This window comes from Hippocampus comes, unplaced genomic scaffold (assembly GCF_001891065.2).
Source record: "Hippocampus comes isolate QL1 unplaced genomic scaffold, H_comes_QL1_v1.1 scaffold242, whole genome shotgun sequence".
Lineage (NCBI taxonomy): Eukaryota > Metazoa > Chordata > Actinopteri > Syngnathiformes > Syngnathidae > Hippocampus > Hippocampus comes.
Genome location: NW_017805385.1, coordinates 1173795 through 1192664, shown reverse-complemented (window position 1 = coordinate 1192664; position 18870 = coordinate 1173795). Strand labels below are relative to the sequence as shown.

Sequence of the window (18870 nt, the reverse complement as noted above, 5' to 3'; positions counted from 1 at the left end):
TCTAAAAATAGCTCACCGGTGAGGGAACCGTGTGATTTTCTGGGAATGTTGACACTGGCTTAGATTAGTAGTATATTGATATTTATCTGTTCACTAATTCTTGAGATTATGATCAGTGTCTGCACATGAAAGAATACCATTAATTATCAAGAATAACATTACAAGGGACAGTTTGTAAAGTAGAACATAAACTGCTGGCTTTTTGCCTTTGCTAAATACTCCATTTATTCACTGAATAGCAATTCAGTTTCACTTGGTAAATAAAACCACTTAACACGCCAACAAGTACAAGCCAGGGTTTTTTTTTAATGCGCTGTGTAAGTAAAAAAATCACGTATTAAGGTTTTGCACATGTAATGATAACTTATTAACCTGTGGAAGAATTCATACTGTACTGCTTAGTGGTATTTTGTGTATGTGTAATATCCCAATATGTGTGGTTATGGATAACTCAAAGATATTGACAACCTATTATGAAATGTAACCATTATTAGTTGAATTCCACAGTCTGTTCCTCGACATAGAAGATAAAGTGATGAGTGTTGTCATCTTGAGTGAGGACTGTCAGGGCCTCCAGTTCATGTCCCTCCTCCACCACCATCACCTGCTCACCAGAAAGATCCCCATCTGCGTTTACAACCATCAGCTGGTGGTTGCCGGCGGCCTCCTCCTCATCCGCCACCTGCAGATGCCACCACGAAATCAGCATCACATTTTTCAAAGCCGTGATGTCCTGAGTCACACAGAATACTGTTTACCTGTTCAACCACAGCAACAGTGCCGGGAGCCATGGCGACCATAGATGTGATGGCGTCGTGAGTTTCTGAGCTTAACTCAACAATTTGCTGGAGAATACGATCAGTCCCTGTACACATGTAATCATAAACAACAACTGTTATATGCCACTGATTTGTTATTTTGCTTGCAGAGTACTTTCATCACCGTTGTCTTGTAGGGTAGCTACATGTTCTCCTGTCAACGCTTCTTCTTGCACCAAAGGGACATATTGGCTCTCTACCGTCTCTTCCACCTGAATATGGATTCACACAGAGAACATATATATAGCACCAACTGAATAAATAAACCCTGAGATGTATTCAAATAATGTGGTTATGATTGTGGTTGACGTTGTTGAAAGTTGTTTAAAATATGTTGGTTACTATTTTCGTTATAAGACAGGGGTTAACCAGTTTAAAGAGTTTTCAGTATGATGACATGCAGGACTCCGCTTTATGCCACAACCTCAATAATAAACATAGGGTTAAATGTGTACCTCTCATGCTGTAACAACATAAGCATTATCATGTCTGAGTTTGTACCTCCAAGGTGCATTCCACCTCTTTTGAAGCATGCTTCTTCATGTGTCGATTCAGCTCCCATTTGGTGCCATAAACAAAATTACATTCAGGGCATTTGAGGCCTGAACATGGACAGAGACAAAATGCATGCATTTATTCTCAGAACACTTTTTGTGTTGTGTGAAATAAATGACAGAAAAGCATGGAAACAATTTGAGAATTATAGGAGTCGTCATATTTTACGCATGTATGCTTCAAAAGAGCAACCGGCCACTTCGAGAATGCCAGGTCATCACAAGGTACATTTTCGCTGAGAGTCCATGAGTTAAAAAAATGCCTGTCACTGAACGGAAAGCCAGAAACTTAAGTTCAAACCTTGTTCTGTAGAATACTCTGCCTCTGAGAGACCTTCTCTGACATTTTGATATTCCTGGTTTGGGTGTTTGGTCTTGTAGTGTCGTTTCAGGGGACCGGTTGTGTTGCAGGAGTAGAGGCAGTGAGCACATTGAAATGGCTACAAACAAGCATAGGAAGTTAGGCAGACAGTACTGTACATGAAATCTGTGTCAGGCAAGAATTGACAAATCACAGGAAGGTTTTATGCCTGTGGTTGAACATTTGATTATTTTCATTCTTTTTCCAATGCATTTATAATTTTTTTGTGAAAACTGATTAATAAGCCATGATGACAGTTTTAATATACGTGGATTTTTTATGCTTTTTTTTTGGTTGCTGTTTTGCTCCGAGGATCTTGTGATTGCTGTTTGTGTGAGTACATTGACTTAAATATGCAAGCATGTTTTTCTTAGTAAAACAGTAGAGCCACGGTAGTCTTTTGCAAAGGGGACTACAAACAATTCTGACCTTAAATTTGGCATGCTGCTCCATGTGTCTGACCAAAGGAGCCTTGAAAACTGAACTGAAGTCGCACTCTGAGCACTTGAACTGCTTCCCTTGAGTTAAAAAAAAGAAAGAAAAAAAACAGAAGGGGGTCAATATGCGAAGGCCATATTCATCAAAAAGTCTTGAGAAAACATATTGAACAATGTCAAAATAGAAATAACATAAAGTATAAGCAAATAAAGAAAACAATGCTAAGTCAGGCCAAGGATCCGCACTGCTAAAGAGGACGTACCTTGGTCAGTGTGGCTCAGTCTGTGGTTCTTCAACGATACTTTAGATTTAAATGTTTTACCGCACAGGTCACAGATATGACATCTTTCCTTGTTATGTCGGTTCATGTGATTTTTCAAGTTATTCTTGCTGCGGCTCGCATAGTCACAAATATTGCAGACAAATGGTTTCACACCTGCAAATGAAAAGAAATGAAATTTACAACTGTGTGAAAACAAACTCAAACAAAGCAAGTCAGCACGCAAGGATTTTTCTACGCTGCTCCAAATTACAACCACAATAATAAAATGTACACAAAGGCAGAATTCTTGTATTTGACCACACAAAAGTGTATTTTGAGGAGAATATGGTGATATTTTGTCTGTTTCATCGATATGAGTGTCCCTTAACTTGTAATTTCATGAGTCAATCAGTACAATTGTCAATGGTAGGGAGACATCTTACCTTGGTGGGCCCAGATGTGCTGCTGAAATTCACTGCTGTTCTTGAGATAGTAAGAGTCGCAATATGGGCACTTCTCTGCTCGCTTCACCATCTGCCCTTTAACTGGCAATGTATCTGTTCAACACACAATTAAGCACACGTCAAGTCCTGTATTTAGGATGCAGCTTGGGCAAGTCGACAGATGTTACAGCATAGTACAGAAGTGACAGCCTAAATTGGATTGGATTGGATACATGAATTTCAATGACATTTTACTACTATCATTATTTCTTTTAACTTGAATGCGTATATCAGCCTCAGTATGTTGCTATATTTATGTGTCTTTTACCAGGGTGGGATATTCGGATGTGTCGTTGAATTCTGTGCTCTGGATAGCTTTGATGGCAGATGGGACAGGGTGCACTCTTGCTCTGCAATCAACGCAATAACAGTGACATTAAATTTAAAAAAATAATAAAAAGACACAGTGAAATTAAATATTAAAACTTTTAAATGACAAACAGGGCTATATTTGGATTTCAATAGCTCAATGAAAGTTACGTTCTATTCAGTTATCCGCTTATTTAAACACACCCTAAATATCCCAAATTTGCAGAATCCACTGCACAAAAACAAACAAAAAAATAACTTAAGACATTTCATCAAAGCCGTACGTGTAAATGCGTCCACCAATATCAGGCAGTCTTGGGATCTGGGATCTATAGGCAAGATTTAAGTAGATCTAGATTGTTACAGATTTGTTACCTCTTGTTGATGACTCCTCTGATGGGCTTGTAGTTTGTATTTGTCAGGTGTGGTGTATTTGCATCCCGGACTCGAACAAGATAGCAGCAAGCCGCTGTGCTTCTGAATCAGGTGCCTCTTCAAAGAGTTTTTGGTGATGGATGAGTAGTTACACTTTGAGCAGTAGTGCAGGTGCTCCTTGGTGTGTGTGCGTACATGGGCGTTATAGTGGACTTTGTACCAGAACAGTTTTCCTATGGAGAACACAAAAGCAATTTTGACCATTAGAACAATGCACTTAGATAAATTAAAAGTGCTGCATCATACAGTAATTCCTAAATTCACAAAGACAACTAGAAATGTATGGTTGTAGATGACGATGTACGCCATTGGACATCAGGATTCCTTCCATATATCAATATGCATGTGGGGAATCAACCTTTCAATACTCTGATCTGGAGAAAAAGTGACCCAAAGTTGGAGAGATTGAAGGATTTACATACATGTGACAATAAGCAAGCTAAATTGGCTAGCACACTTACGAAGCTATAAAATACTGCATTGCTTTCTTGTCGCACTCTGTGCTTCTTTTTCGCACTTAGTGGCACACTGTTGTTGTGAAACGCAATCAGAAGCATTTCAATTTAATAATAGGCGGGGAACTGACAATTATTTTATTAACACTGGTTAACAAATTTTTGCAATTTTCTTTTTAATCAGAGGTGCAAGTAAACAGTAAACTTTTCAAGATGACGTCTGTTTTGGCGCCGATTCCAAATCTGTGCTTATTTTTTTCTCTCTCGCACATTCACAATATTAATAATTCTAATATACTAATAATAATCATCATCATCATCATATGTAAGACAATAATATACACTATATGGTAATATTTATAAATTCATGTTTAGTTCGGTTATAGGTGCAATTTTCTCAAATGTCATAGCTATGAATTACAATGCATGGTAAAATCCGCAAGCTTTCACTGGTCAAAGTTAAAAAAAAATCTCTGCCTCATCTCACCGCAGTATTGACACTCCAGGTCTCCATACATTTTCCTGAGCCGCTGGAAAGTCTCCATATCAAGAAGAGTCTTCGGAAGCGATGACAACACCTGCTGGAATGCACTTAATTGGAAGTCCTGGTAAGATATAAGCAATGTGGACAAATGTTATTCGATGAAATTTAAGTACCGGTAATGTAGAAAATAGTGTCTTCACAAGTAATAGAAATGTACCCTCTCTGATTGTGTTGTTTGGATGTTTTCCTCTGATGGTGCTGAAGGCAAATGAGTGCATGGGCTGAGATTGGTCACTTGAGTTTTAATGGCGCATGCGTTCTCATCAGCCGACTGAACGTCTGGATTCATGGCCGCGTCTTCCGAGGAAGTCGTGTGTCCTTGCTTATTGGTATCGACAGAGTTGAGTGTTGTCGGGGACTCAACACACACGTCCTGTGTCTCAGGAATGGTTTTGCTTTCCAGACTTTGAGTACATATTTCACTTGTCCACCCCGCTTCCACATTTTCATCCTGAGATTTGGTGTCCTCCTTTTCTTGCTCTGTATCTTCCAGTGCTGCCGCTTTCTGCGACTCACCTTCGCCATCCCGCCACTCAACATCTTCGCCAGCTCTTATCACCTCTTCACTGCGCTCATCTCCTGCCTCTGTGCTTCCCTCTATGTTTAAACTTCCCTCTTTGCCCCCTCTTTCTTCATTGACCGACAACACTTCCCCCACATTCATCAGGCAGAAGCTGTTTTTAATACACTCCGCGAATGCCTGCTCTTGCTCCAGCTCAGGGTGATCCTCTGTGAGGTGATTCTTGAGTCTCTGACTGCTGACAAACTTCCTCTCACACACGCAGCACACGTACAAAAAGGGATGCTTCTTGACATGAGCGGCGAGGGTGGCAAGGCTGGTTCTGGCGTGGTCACAGAGCAAGCAGGCGAAGGGACGCTGAGGCCCGTGGACCAGTAAGTGGCGCTCACGCTCCGTCTGGTTCTTAAAACAGCGGCTGCAGGTGGGACAGTGGTAGAGGAGTTGTCTGAGACCCTGACGAGTCTTCAGCCTGGACAAAACCATTAAACAGGTTAGCTATGGATATAATGAGTGTCAAATATTAACACGGAGTATGTAAAAACCTCAGTTGTTGGTAACTCTTGTAGATGAGCGGGTCGCTCAGATTATGACTCTTTTCTATATGTTTGATCAAGTTCTTCACATCAGAGTACTTCTTTTGACAGAAGCTGCAATGCTGCTTCACTTTCAAATGAACTCGTTCAATGTGGACCTAAAGGACACACAAACAAAAGAGGCACACTTGTACGCGCATATATCGTGATGTGGTGCTTAGAAAAACATCGGAAACAAAATTTCCAAATCTGCTGCCACTGATGCACGGATGCAGTGCTTTATGAGGACTAAATCTATATATGAATCCATGTTGCACGACAGTGGTCCCCAATCACTGGGCTGCGGGCCAGGGAGTGCCGCACAGATAAAAGAAAGAAAAAAATTACAATCCTTCAATTTATTTATTATCCAAAGCTGAAAAATATTCTATTTTGAAAAGTCACACGATGCTCTCCATTACATACCGTCTTTGACTGACTGTTGAAGCAGGTGAAGATGCTAATTGTCTCGGTCGCGCAGCGCTAATAGTAAACCCAAAAGCTATCCAAGTGAGTTACAAAAAAATAAATAAATAAACATTTATAAAATTTCTTTGCAATGGGGAAAAGAGCCAGAGAGGATTCAACACAAGAGACTATGCCTAAGAAAAACGAGAAAGGTGAATTCACAGAGAATACCAGGAGACCTACTTGAGATCTGATTTATGGATTTATCGCGACAAGTTATTCCCATGCACCAAACCTGCTCTGTACAATATGTAAGTGCCTTTAGAGCAACATACTTGGGGGCTAACCACATTGCTAAAGGTAAAATGTCATTCAATGTCACTCAGTCAAACGAACACAAATATTAAATCAGACCTTGAGGTGTCCTGGGTTGAGGCATTTGAAGGAACACTGTTGGCAACTGAATTTCTCTCCTGTGTGCTTCCTCAGGTGAACATTCAGGTTGGCTTACGACAAAAATAAAACAAAACAAAGAATAGGAATTGATTAGTTGAATGTTTTTTTTTCATTGAAATTGGGAATTCAAGACATCGATTGCATTTTCTGCATGGAACCTATGTACTAAAGTTGGGAGTAGGAGAAACCAATTCTCTTTTGGAAAAAGAAAAAGTTGATTTACCTTTGATGGCAGATGCATAGTCACAGTGTGGACACTTGAACGGTTTCTCTTGGGTGTGCATCCTGAGGTGGGACATCAGCGAGTGTCGAAACTTAAAGATTTTATTACAGATCTCGCAGCCAAAGACCTTCAGTTGGCTTGGAAGTAAACTGATGACAAAGAAACATATCATGTTGACCAACTATATCATCACCGAAATTGATTTCTGTACTACCATGTCTCTATTTTAATCTATTTTATGATTAGCACTGTAAACCTATGTATAATAACAGAGACTGAGATTTACATGAACAAAAGTATTGGGACACCCACACACCAATCCCGAGTTGAGCTCAGTCAATGACCAAACCCATATTCATGTGAAATTAAATCCCACCCCATGATTGATTCATTAAGTCATTAATTTAAGAGTTATTAAACATCGTGTCTCAAAACATTTCCATGAATCGTAGGAGCAGTCAGGTATAATAACACATGCAAATAAATAGACATGTTCACAGTACTTGGGAAGATCTTGCTTGATGGAATATTCCTGGAAGCCTTTTCCAGGTGTCGGTTCTATATTGTCAGAACTGCAGTTAGAATAGATGAGAAAATGGCAAATGTGGCATGTTACAGTTTCATGCGTAGAATAAAAAGAAACACCACCTGACTGTGTATCCTACTTAAAGACATTTCTCGTATGCTGGCAGATGTAGAGTGCGATTCAGTACCTTGGGTCCTGTTCTGCTTTGGAGTTTTCAACATTGGCTGCAGACGGACTTGCAATGTCTGCTGGCTCACCCTGAGAGACTGCTGTGACCTGGATATCCACAAAATAATGAATGCGCATATTCAGATGAGGCGTAACCATAAAATTAAATATGCTGCTATATATTCTTTTTCTTGTAGTTGGACTAGTAGTAGTTGTTGTTGTTGTTGTTTAAGATTTACTAATAGAATTATATTTCCATTATGACACACTGCAGGTTTAGGTTTTTCTCATTTGGGATTTGAATCACCAAATAGGTCAGGTTAGGTAAGGTTAGGTTACTTGACTGATGGAAAAAAAGCTGCAAAAAATAAAAAATATGGCTTCACTTGTCAAGAGTTCTACAGCCGTATGGCTTGTGGAAGGACACATTTCCCCATGTAGTGGTGGAAGGTCAGTAACTTACGTTCAGTACACAAACAGACTCACCTGAGACTCACCCTGAACGTTGGCACGCTCTGAACCTGAAGAGATGTTCTCTATTGGAATCATTTTAATAACACCTATATAAAGTATAAAGAGTTTTGAAAATTAAAAGTGTATTCTCACCCACCTTGCAAAAAATAAAACGGAATTTGACAACACAAAACGGACCTGGGAGTGACTTGTCTTCTATGAGAAAAACATCGATGACACTTTTTTTGCTTCCTGATGCAAGTCCATCTTCTTTGGAGGTGAGACTTTCCCCATTAGAAAGGATTTGATTTTTCTTGTTACGCTGAAAATTCGTCATTCCTACATGCAGAAAACAAGACTAGGCCATGAATTACATGACTATAATCTGGAAAATAATATTCCTGAAGGAGTGTTTACCTTTTCTTCTCTTCATCCATAATCTTTTAGGGGTTTGTTGTTTTTGTTTTTTATCTGGTCCAAGAGGGTCCAAATTTTCAGAATCCTCAGGACCTCTGCAAATGCTGTCTGAAAGGCATGCAAATTATATGTGTGCCTTGAGTAACCAAGCACATTTTATTTTTTACGTTAGTTATGAATTAGTTCTCTGTATGATTGCCTTGGTCACCCATTATTGAATGGTGCTCGGACATGTGACATTTTAGGTTTTTACGTTACACTGTAGTATGTTTTTTTTCCCCCCATTACCTGTGTCATCGTCCTCATATTCCTCTTCCTCATACTGTGCTTTCAGGCAGATATGTTTGACGATCTGCCGTCTGTTGCTGAACAAACGATGGCAGTCCTTGCATTTCAGCCCCGATACCCTGCTGTCATCATCTAGCAGAGAGATGAAAACACTGGCAAGTGGCATACATATTGAAGAGCAGATTACTTTCTATCCTATCTATCATTTAGTGCTTTACCTTTTTTGTCTACTTCCTCTTTCTGCCCTTCTTGTCTTTGGACTTTGTCTTCTGGAGACTGTGTGGAGTCTTCTCTGTCATCCCTCCGACCTGTGAGTGCTTTGTTGGTGGAGCCTTTCGGTCGTCCTCGTTTTCGCTTTGCTGAGCCCTCTGTGCGGAACACACACAATTAAGGCCAAAATTATTCATGGTCAAACTTAATTTTTTTTTTCCGTCAATGAGTATCTTAGCTCGAAATCACACAAAGAAGTAGCAAACGACTGTTGGGTAGAAGTAAAAAGCTTTTATTCTTCTTATTATTATTATTATTCATCAATGGTCGTCATCGTCGTAGTAGAAATAGTATTTTGTTCCCGTGTTCATAGTCTGTAATACAGGGCAGGCATACGGTATCTAATGTTCTAAATTATGGATTTGAATGTTCTAGATTATGCTAGAATTTATCATGATCACTTTAAGAGGTAAAAACAATGCATTTTCTCAATACTGATCTTGCATTTTTGAAAAGTAAAAAAAAAAGAAAGAAAAAAAATGTGAAGACTTTTCATGAAAATCCCCAACACAACCTCTTAAAAAGTCATTTACGCTGTTCTTTTAGCTCCAGCCATAATCGAAATCTAAAAATTCAAATTTGCCATGATGGCTTCCTTGCCTTGGCAGAAGATTTACTGGGTTTGGCAGGGGTGTGAACAATTTTTATATTATAACTAACTGTTAAAACTGGTTTGGTCTTTTGACTTTAATAAATGATACCCTGCAGACAAAGTAACTAAAACACTCCTAATATCAAGCAAAAACATTGTACAAATATGGGGATCAAAATATAAATATTTAGTCATACATTTCATTTGCTCTTTTCATCATTGTTTTCAGAGTCAAATTAAAAGGGAGTTTAGCTGGAATAATGTTTGTTTAGTATTTGTTATTCCGAAAAATTATCAATGTTTAATGATTGTGAATGAGGAAGTCCAGATCATCTTGATCTGACCTGCGAAGGTCTCCAAGGGAACTCCTGCAAGAGGCTTTAGAGCAAGAATGATGTCTTCATAAGGCTCCTGAAGCGGGTGCAGTTGGGTGCAATGGTCCAGTAGCAGTGAGTGATTGGGAGAGAACTGGTTGCAGAGCCGACACATGAACACAGAACCAGCTGGGGAGACAAAAAGAACGGGATTATGAGACAGATACATTGTGGATTGACTTTCCATTCATTATCTATACCACTGGTCCGTATTTGGGTTGCCTGTGGTGTTGGAACTTGTCCCGGTTGACATTGGGAAAGAGTAGGAGGAGTAGAAGTCTTCAATTAACCTAACATGCATGGTCTTGGAATGTGAGAGAAAATCCAGACGGCATGGGGAAAACACCCCACAAACACGGGGAAAATGTGCCAGCTCCACACGAAAGCCAGAGTCGAGATTTGAACCCCAAACTGTGCAGTTTACTGATTTTGAATTGTGACTGTTATTTGGTGGAAGTTCCAGACCACACAACTCATGGCAAACATGAGCAATTTCATGGAAATAGTTTTATTGGTATGAAAGAATGAATCCATGGACCAACAAACCAATCAACAAATAATGCATGGGCAGGATATTAAATAGAGAAGCGCAATTTCATTTTGAATTTGGATTATTGAAACTTCATTAGGCCTAAATGAAGAAATGTGTTTCACGTGAATTTGTGTCTCATTCTTCCTGCAAATTGGTAAAACATAACAGGTGCAATGGGAGTTGTTTCATGTGTTTTTTGCTAGTTGACCCTCATGTTTCATTTTGTTAAGACTTTCAGTTCAGCACCTATCACTCCAGCCATGCCTTTAAATTACATTCAGTGTTTGTGTTTATATAGCCTGATTTCCATCTTTTATTCGAAAAGACATTTTCTCTCTTGCCCAGGACATGTCGCTCCCATTCAAATTTCATGGACATCGTTTAAATGTTTCGGTGACAGTTTTCGTGCTTTTGAAAGCCGAGTGGTGTTCCTCCATTGAATGTGTGGGATAATCATTAGCAGACAGCGTGCACAAATCAGCGGTATCTTCAGGCAATTAACTACTGTCCACCATGAGAATTAATTAGACGTCACTTTGTTTAACCTTCTTGTAATTTTGCGAAACTCAAAAAGATAGGTAGACTCCTGTTAAGAGTGTTAGTAAAAGGCGGGCACTCCTCTGCCATCAAGTAATAACCAATTATAATGGCTACAACGCGTCGCCATACGACGACGGTCACGCTGTCTCAAAACTTGCGAACTGTATGAGCTTTTAGCGCATCAAATGTGTCTGAGTGGAGGAGGGAATTGGCAAGTCGTCCGAAATATTGTGTACCGAAAAAGCGACCATTGACACATTTGTTTATGTCGACTCGGCCTAACAGTCAGCACCGACTGACATATTCGACGTAAAGCTAACGTAAAATCATACCTGTTTGTTGCCCGTCCATTTTCTTTCACGTCTTCAAAGAAAATATGTGGCAATTTATTAATCAGTATATCTTAGAAACAACGTAGGTATTATTCCAAAAATATAATTTTGTGTCTGATTATTACTTCGAATATAATACATTTCTGACGAATGTGTGAAACATGTCCTCCTATCCAGCGGAAGGGGATTGGGCTTGTGGCTCCTACAACCGATAGCGCCTCCTGTTTAGAGGAGGACTCCACTGCAATTTGGGTCAACTGTGTGTTCAACCTGTTTATTCAGCTTCGCTTACGCTTTCATAAGAAATCGCAACATTCAAAATGTTAAGTGTTGCATATAATAATAAATAATGAGAAAGTGTTTTTTCAGTGTTTTTGTGTCTTTTCCACGTCTTAAGTGGTAAAGCCTTTTCAATATTTTAATACACAGTACTGTAAATCCATCCATCCATTCTGTATCGCGAAACCTCACTGGGGTCGTGGATGTACATTATTAAATCGCAGATCATCGGAAAAAAATGAGGGACGGAGGACTGACCTCTTTTTGTGTATTATGCTCACAGCTGCTATCTGACAGTTCGAATGCCCTCAATGTAATTTGCTTATTTCTAAAGAGTAATCAGTTTAGATAATATTACATAATGGCAGACAATTGTCACTTTAGAACTGAATACAGCTTCAAACTGCTCACCGAAAATTACCAGCTTTGACCCGCATTTCGGCCTTTCAGCTATTGTAATAGGCTCGACCTAAAACTTGCTTAATGTTCGCAAGAATACTGTAATCATCCCATGACTCAGCCTATGATAAGCAATAAAACTAGGTCGGTGTGCACAGTTATGACAGTTGTTACACTTTTGCATCTTGTAAAGCTGTTGTAGTTTCAAAGGGGGTCGCTTTGGTAACACTGAAACCATTCAGCATGAAGAGGTTCAGTTCATGCTATAAATCACATTCATAAATTTAAAAAAAAAGGCAATCTGCTTTTTTTCGTGGAGAAAGCAAATGTGACCTCCTACTGCTGAGATGTACTGTTCACTAAGTTCAAACTGTGAGGCTCAATTTGACTACAATGTATTAACAGTTAAAAGAACACTCCAAAAAACTAAACAGTGAAAATGTGTCTCAATTATGAGTTTGTAATGTGTGTTTATATTACAGAACCTAAATGAAACGATTGGATTGTTCAACCAAACAAATATTTTGGGCCATGGCATTTGTGTGTGCACTATTTCTGCTCCAATATTTAATTCTGGAGCTGTTGAGTCTTTAAGAAGAAAAAAATCACACAAGACATTGACTCAAGCATATATATTTTATATTTACATTTAGTCCACACCTTTCAGGCATTTTTTGATCATATGCACACGGGGACAAAATTGTTAGCACCCATCTGTTAATGAAAGAAAACTACTATTACTACTACTACTACTAATAATAATAATAATAAATACATGAAAAAACTATGAAAATTAACTAACGAAAATCAGATGTTGCTTTCAAATTGTAGTTCAATAGAATTACTGTGTTTGAAAAAAACTAATTGACAAGCCTGAAAATAAATGATGAGACCCCTCGAAAAGATTGTAAATAATTTGACAAGAGGGATATGTTCAACCAATAAGTGTCCACTAATTACCATTTTAGGCTTATATCAAGGGTGACAAGTAGTCCCTGTGCTGCTTGGTGACATAGTGTGTAAACACACTAAACAAGGACCAAATGAAGCAAAGGTAAACGGAAAGAAAATGATAGACAAACACATTAATGGTACAAGATCACCCCCAAGCAGCTTGGTGTTCCTGAAGCTGCACATATTATTCAGAAATTTAAGGTCCACAGGACTGTAGCCAAACTCCCTGGAACCGGACCCAGAAGAAAAATCAATGACATATTGAAGAGAATACAAATTGTGTAATAAGAGCCCAGAACAAACCTCAAAGAAATTACAGTAAAGGTCAACTCTAGGGTCAAGGTACATCAGCGTCAGAGTACACCTTCCGTCGTTTCTGAGCCAAAGTAAATTTGTGGGAGATGACCAAGGAGGAAAAAGCTGTTGAAAATGAATCACCAAAACAACAACAACTGTAGGTTGACCATCCACAAAGCTTCTGGGACAATGTCCTCTGGACAGATGGGACAAAACTAGAACTTTTTGGCAAGGCACTTCAGCTGTGTGTTCACAGACTCAGAAATGAGACATGCCAAGAAAAGAACAGTGTGCCTGTTGTGAAACATGCAGAACACTCTGTTCTAGTTCTGGGACTGATCTGCTTCATCTGCACTGGGTGTCTTGAATCTGTACAGGGTGCAATGAAATCTCAAGACGATTAACGTTGTCTAGAGAGAGACGTGCTGCCCGGTGTCAGAAATCGTAGTCTCCGTCGCAGGTCACAAGTCTTGCAAGAGGACAATGACCCAAAACATAGCTTCAAAAACAACCAAGAGCAAAACATTGGACTATTCTTTATTGGTTTCTATGTGTCCTGATCGAAATTCAATGAACAGCTGTGACAGGAGCTGAAACATGACGTCTGCATAGAGCACGTTTCAAACCTGGGAGAACTGGAGCAGTTTGCTTATGAAGAGTGGACCAAAATACCTTGTGAGACCGGCATACATCTCTTTGAAAGTTAGAAAAATAGTTTGATTGCAGTAACTGCCTCAAATGTTTATGTAACAAAATAAATTAAAACGTACCATCATTTTTGTCCAGGCCTGGGTCACGGGTTTGTTGTTGTTTTACAATAATTCCGTTGAACCCCAATTCAAAAGCCAGAGGTGGGCTTTTCGTCAGTACTGACGGAAGGTCTGTCAGTCCAGCAATGACGGATGCCCATTTTGCTGACTGTTGATGAATGAAAGGAAAATACAAAAAAAAAAAAAAAAATTAATGACGGACTAAGCACTGAAGGAAACCCGGTTAAAATAATACGACGGTCTGACTGACTGACGATTATTGTTTTGTTCGGCTTGAAAAATGATGGATGACCCAAGACCAGTAAAATTTTGTAAAATGGACACCTCTGTCAAAAGCTTTGTCTGATTTTCACTGGTTAATTTTCATTTATTATTCCTATTATTATTTTCTCTTTTATTCTAATGTTTCTGTCATTAACACATGTGTACATGTATGGTTATTGTTGGCATATTGTTTATTCCAAAACCTTCTCTATAACACCAATCATTTGTAGATGGATAAAAAAAATGCACACTCTGAAATGTAAACACTCAAACATTGGCTGTTGGCTGTGAAAACCAGAGAAGGCTTTATGGGTACCAACATGTTTACAGCATTAAGATTTTCATGTGAAATACATCTCGGACAAGATAAGCCCTTCCGGTCTTCTTTTTTTCTCCGAATTGTTTCAAGTTAGACAACTTTGGGGCATCCAAGAATAAAAAATTAGATGTCAATAAATTATACGGAATATCTGTACAACAACAACAACAACCTAAATGTCCCAATATATTTGGAATCACAAGCTGCAAGATTAACCCGCCCTTTCCTCAATGAACTGTCTTATCTGTTCCTAAGCAACCTCACCAAGCCTCAACAATCAGACTTGCCCACTTTTTCCATTCCCTCATCGCTGGTCGAGCTACTGAAGCAAACATCCAAAATGTAATACTCTTTTTAAAGACCCAACGTTATTGCAAACCGGGAAAACAGTGGATTGTAATGAAAGGGGGGTAACAAAAAGCATTACTTCCTAGGCAAGGCCTCTATAGGGTATAGCAGTCTTCTTTTGCCCCAACGTGTGACTGACTTTGTGTTTGTGTGTCTTCACATAGTGCAACACTTCTTGTTCTTGTTGGTGTGAGAGCCTTTAAAGCGGAGTCGTTGCTTGGATCGATACTTCTCCAGGTAAGTTAGTTGTTTACTGTTGATGGCTCCACGACGCTTTCTTTAACATAGAAAAAGTTGAGACGGAAATTTAGTGATTTCAAATAAATTATAACTCCAGATATACTATGAATACTTATTTCCCTTATTTGCAAGAATACTTTGGTGCTTTGCCAAACAAAAAAGGCTGTTCATTAGTATTGTTCTTACATCCCCAAAGAGCATGAGGACCAAGTAGCCTCCATATTCTGACCGCAGATTTGAGGTTATAAACAAGTTGTCGTGATCCCTATCACAATTATTTCTTGCAAATATTTGATTAATTAAAAATAAGGTTGTAATATACTAACTGTCGAATCAGTTGAATAGCATCTTCATACTTCATTCCACTCTCTATCAAAGCCAGTGCAACCAGCACGGGAGCCCTGTGTGGACATATAGACACAAACACAATTACTGTACGTCTGTATGATAAATAAGCACTCTTTGTCAATGTCTTAGAACAGTTGCTATTTGTACTCACACCCCATACCTACATTTACAGTAGTCTAAATAAATCTGTACCAACATCTAGAAATGTCTGACAATAACGTTGTAATCATGTGTGTGCATTCTGTACTGTATGAACTCTGAACCTCATTTGAGGTGTAGCTAACCTTCCGAGGCCTGCCACACAGTGAACAGCCACACAGCATCCAGGTTCCTCCTGAAACTTCTTCTGCAGTAAACTCACCCAATCATCAACTAGTATACTGGGGGGCGGGGCACCATCATCAAATGGCCAGTCCTAAATGAGAAGCAGTGAGAAACCTTCATATACTTGTACCGGTATGTGTGTCCATCCCGACACTTAAAACCTGGTTGTGATGACTTGTTTTTGTGTGGACATTTATGGTGGCACAGACTGAGAGAGGGACCGCTGCCAACAATGTATGAAAGTGAATCAGTGAGAGACGTACACTACTCAGCAAGCTTGGGAGATGAAATTTTCAGATGAACCTAAATTGTTGTGACTAGTGTATGTGTGTACACAGGTGCGTCCTCACCACCACAGTAATGCCATCTTTCTCCAGTGGCGTTTTGTCATATGTGATGTCACAGACTCGAACCACTGTTGTGACTCCGAATCGCTTCAGGTCCTGGAACACAATAGTAGATGAATTTAGTCCTGCAAGTTTACTTCCTCAGTAACATATATTAAAAAAAAAAATAAAATAAAATAAAACTTTGGATTTACTTAATTCACGAACGTTTGTTGCGCATGATTATTATGTGTTAAACCAACATTTATCGTTTGATTGTTTTTGAGGAAAAGAGGGGAAAATTGCATCACTTTATCACATTTTAACCATGTGCAACCAAAGATTTCCTGCCATTTTTGTTCAGTGTGACATTGTTTGGCATGAAGACTCTTACCTCCGTGAAGGAGCCCAGGGTGCTGTCTGTTGGGTTATGTGTAATAAGAAATCGCATGTGGTTGTGGCACAGTTCCACAGGAGCTGGACGGTTCATGATGACCTGTTTGACTTTTGGACCACAATTGTCCAGGGAAGAGGTCTAACCTATACATTTTAGAAGGGAGATATTAGAAATTGAAATCTGTCAGTGTCAGAAAGATTCCAGGACTCTTGTCACAAAAGATATTTAAAGTCCAAACAGCACGCTATAATTCTAGCGCAAGAATCATCCTACTGTGTGTGTGTGTGTGTGTGTGTGTGTGTGTGTGTGTGTGTGTGTGTGTGTGTGTTGAGATTTGGTTTTGCTGGCAAATAATCCCTATTTGAATCCTGTGACAAAATCCACTATTAAAAAAAAAAAAAAAAAAAAACGTTCACCCAACCTGGAGAAAATTCCACCGTTGAACCAATAATGTGATGTACTGCAGATGTCAGCTATCATAGAATGCTGTTTTTTTGGGGGGTTGTTTTTTACTCATTATTTCCAATAACTTCATTACATTTATGCCATAAAACACAATGAAACTTCCTCCTGAATTCCAAACATTCAGAATGTTTAATAAAAACGTGACATGTGACAATACCAACTGAGTGTTACCTTGTACGGTGTCATACTGTCTAATCATGTTCCTGTATGCAAATAAGGGACATGAGATAACAGGAACGTGTTCACAGTTTGGAATGCAATTTAAAATGCCGTAATCACGGATGCCTTGCATGCCCCAACGTGTTTGCAGCAACTATTTTAGTTCGAGTGCTGATAAATAGACGAATGACATTGAAAGTTACACTGATCAACAAAAAACAATTCACTTCATTTCCAACTAGTGAAATCAAAAATACAACACAGTGCATAGTTATGGTTCAAAATGTGGTCACCACATTGATGAAACTTCTTACCTTTATTTCCAGCTGTATAGCTGCTGAGACTTCAATGGATGGCTGAATCGTTGGGTGGATGTAAATGTTGAAATTTAAAAGATGATTTCAAAATGGAGGAAAATATTTTACCCCATCGGTTTTGCGTAGCCCAGGAGGCAACAATGTGTCAGCTCTGTGTTTTAATATCACAAAACTGATATCAGTTCTTTCCAGTCCCTTATGCTCTGCAAGTGAAGGTCTTCCAGTCCTTCTCCACTTAAATTTGGAGGCCCCACTTGTTACCCCATCAGATGGCTTTTTTGGCCAGGCACAATTTGTTTTTTTTCAGACTTCAGGGTCCCACAACTGCATGATACAAATACATCATTGGTTGGGTCTACATGTGTTGGGCGTGGCAGTAGTCACCACTTTGTCGCACAAACGCCATCAACCAGTGCTTCTGTGAAGGCAAAAATAAACAAACCATAACTACAAAATTCTTGCCAATAGCACTCCCACAAACAAATCTTTCGTCACAAAGACTACAGTTATTGTAGACAAATTAATTTAGTAAGTACACGACATTATCGGATAAATGTGTGGCAATGTGATTGAATGTGAATCCCTTCTCTGATTCACGTGTGCAAAGACTCAACCAAACACCCAGGGAAAGTCGAAAGGGTAATCTGAGTAATCTGTGATCACCTTTTCACCTCTGGCAACACACACACACACACACACACACACACACGCACGCACACACACACACACACACACACACACTCTGTCACATGGCAAATTACTCACCAATTACTCAATAGACAACACTGACTGTTCCACAACAGTGTTGTCTATTCTAGGTTGTTGACCATCTATATTTAGTTATTATCCCGTGATGGGTTGCAGATTATTTCCTATCATAGTAGTTTACACTCACAGGCCATGCGGAACTACTCATGGGAAACACATAATCATTTGTAATAACAAATTAAGATGTGTATCAATAATTCTAACTTTTGATTGCCACTTTCAGAAAGAGATGAATTGAACATGTGAATAAAAAATGTACTTCTTATGATCAGTAAACAGTTCTGATAAAGGTTTCTAAAATGACTTTTTAATGTTTTGTTTACTGTTCATAAAAGGGTGAAGCAGCTTTAAATTTGATGCAGTGAAATTACAATAATCAGCACGTTATTAAATTCATCCCTGCGTCACTTAATGTGTAAAAACTTAAAATTATTATATTTTTAACTGTTTAGCTGAATAAACACACACACACACATATATATACACACACACACACATATATACATACATATATATATATATACACACACATATACATATATATAT

General features: G+C 38.9%; 2 protein-coding genes across 3 annotated transcripts in view; both read right to left on the bottom strand.

Moving 5' to 3' along the window:
* Positions 1-283: 283 nt before the first annotated feature.
* Positions 284-11536, bottom strand: zfat (zinc finger and AT hook domain containing). Of its 2 annotated transcripts, none has more exons than XM_019872926.1 (24): positions 11351-11536; positions 9917-10075; positions 8929-9078; positions 8711-8842; positions 8423-8530; positions 8204-8344; positions 8039-8112; positions 7572-7660; positions 7362-7430; positions 6859-7007; positions 6594-6685; positions 5742-5890; positions 4837-5668; positions 4623-4740; positions 3621-3853; positions 3205-3286; positions 2877-2990; positions 2434-2607; positions 2163-2251; positions 1674-1812; positions 1320-1420; positions 943-1030; positions 759-865; positions 284-682 (listed from the first exon to the last, which is right to left on the bottom strand). In XM_019872926.1, exons 1-24 carry the CDS (start codon positions 11367-11369, stop codon positions 491-493), a joined length of 3600 nt encoding a protein of 1199 aa, XP_019728485.1. In that variant the 5' UTR covers positions 11370-11536; the 3' UTR covers positions 284-490. The 2 variants fall into 2 exon arrangements, with proteins under 2 accessions (XP_019728485.1, XP_019728486.1); XM_019872927.1 differs by lacking the exon at positions 11351-11536 and adding an exon at positions 10918-11292 and having other exon boundaries at positions 9917-10076.
* A 1114-nt stretch (positions 11537-12650) lies between these two features.
* Positions 12651-18870, bottom strand: part of LOC109517673 (protein tyrosine phosphatase type IVA 3-like) — a 9180-nt gene continuing 2960 nt past the window's right edge. The window contains exons 2-7 of the mRNA XM_019872986.1: positions 17554-17974; positions 16613-16758; positions 16243-16335; positions 15853-15983; positions 15547-15621; positions 12651-15257 (exon numbers count right to left, since the gene is read on the bottom strand). Of these exons, the coding sequence (XP_019728545.1) occupies positions 15137-15257; positions 15547-15621; positions 15853-15983; positions 16243-16335; positions 16613-16708 (516 nt within the window). The 5' untranslated portion in view covers positions 16709-16758; positions 17554-17974 and the 3' untranslated portion in view covers positions 12651-15136. The remainder of the gene's footprint in view (positions 15258-15546; positions 15622-15852; positions 15984-16242; positions 16336-16612; positions 16759-17553; positions 17975-18870) is intronic.

Bases quoted from the DNA above. Each gene is read 5' to 3' on its own strand.
- zfat (XM_019872926.1), bottom strand. The intron at 7,431-7,571 runs GTACTGAATCGC...TTCTAACTGCAG, and splicing joins AAAGCAGAACAGGACCCAAG to TTCTGACAATATAGAACCGA. The intron at 2,991-3,204 runs GTAAAAGACACA...TGTGTTGAACAG, and splicing joins CATCCGAATATCCCACCCTG to ATACATTGCCAGTTAAAGGG.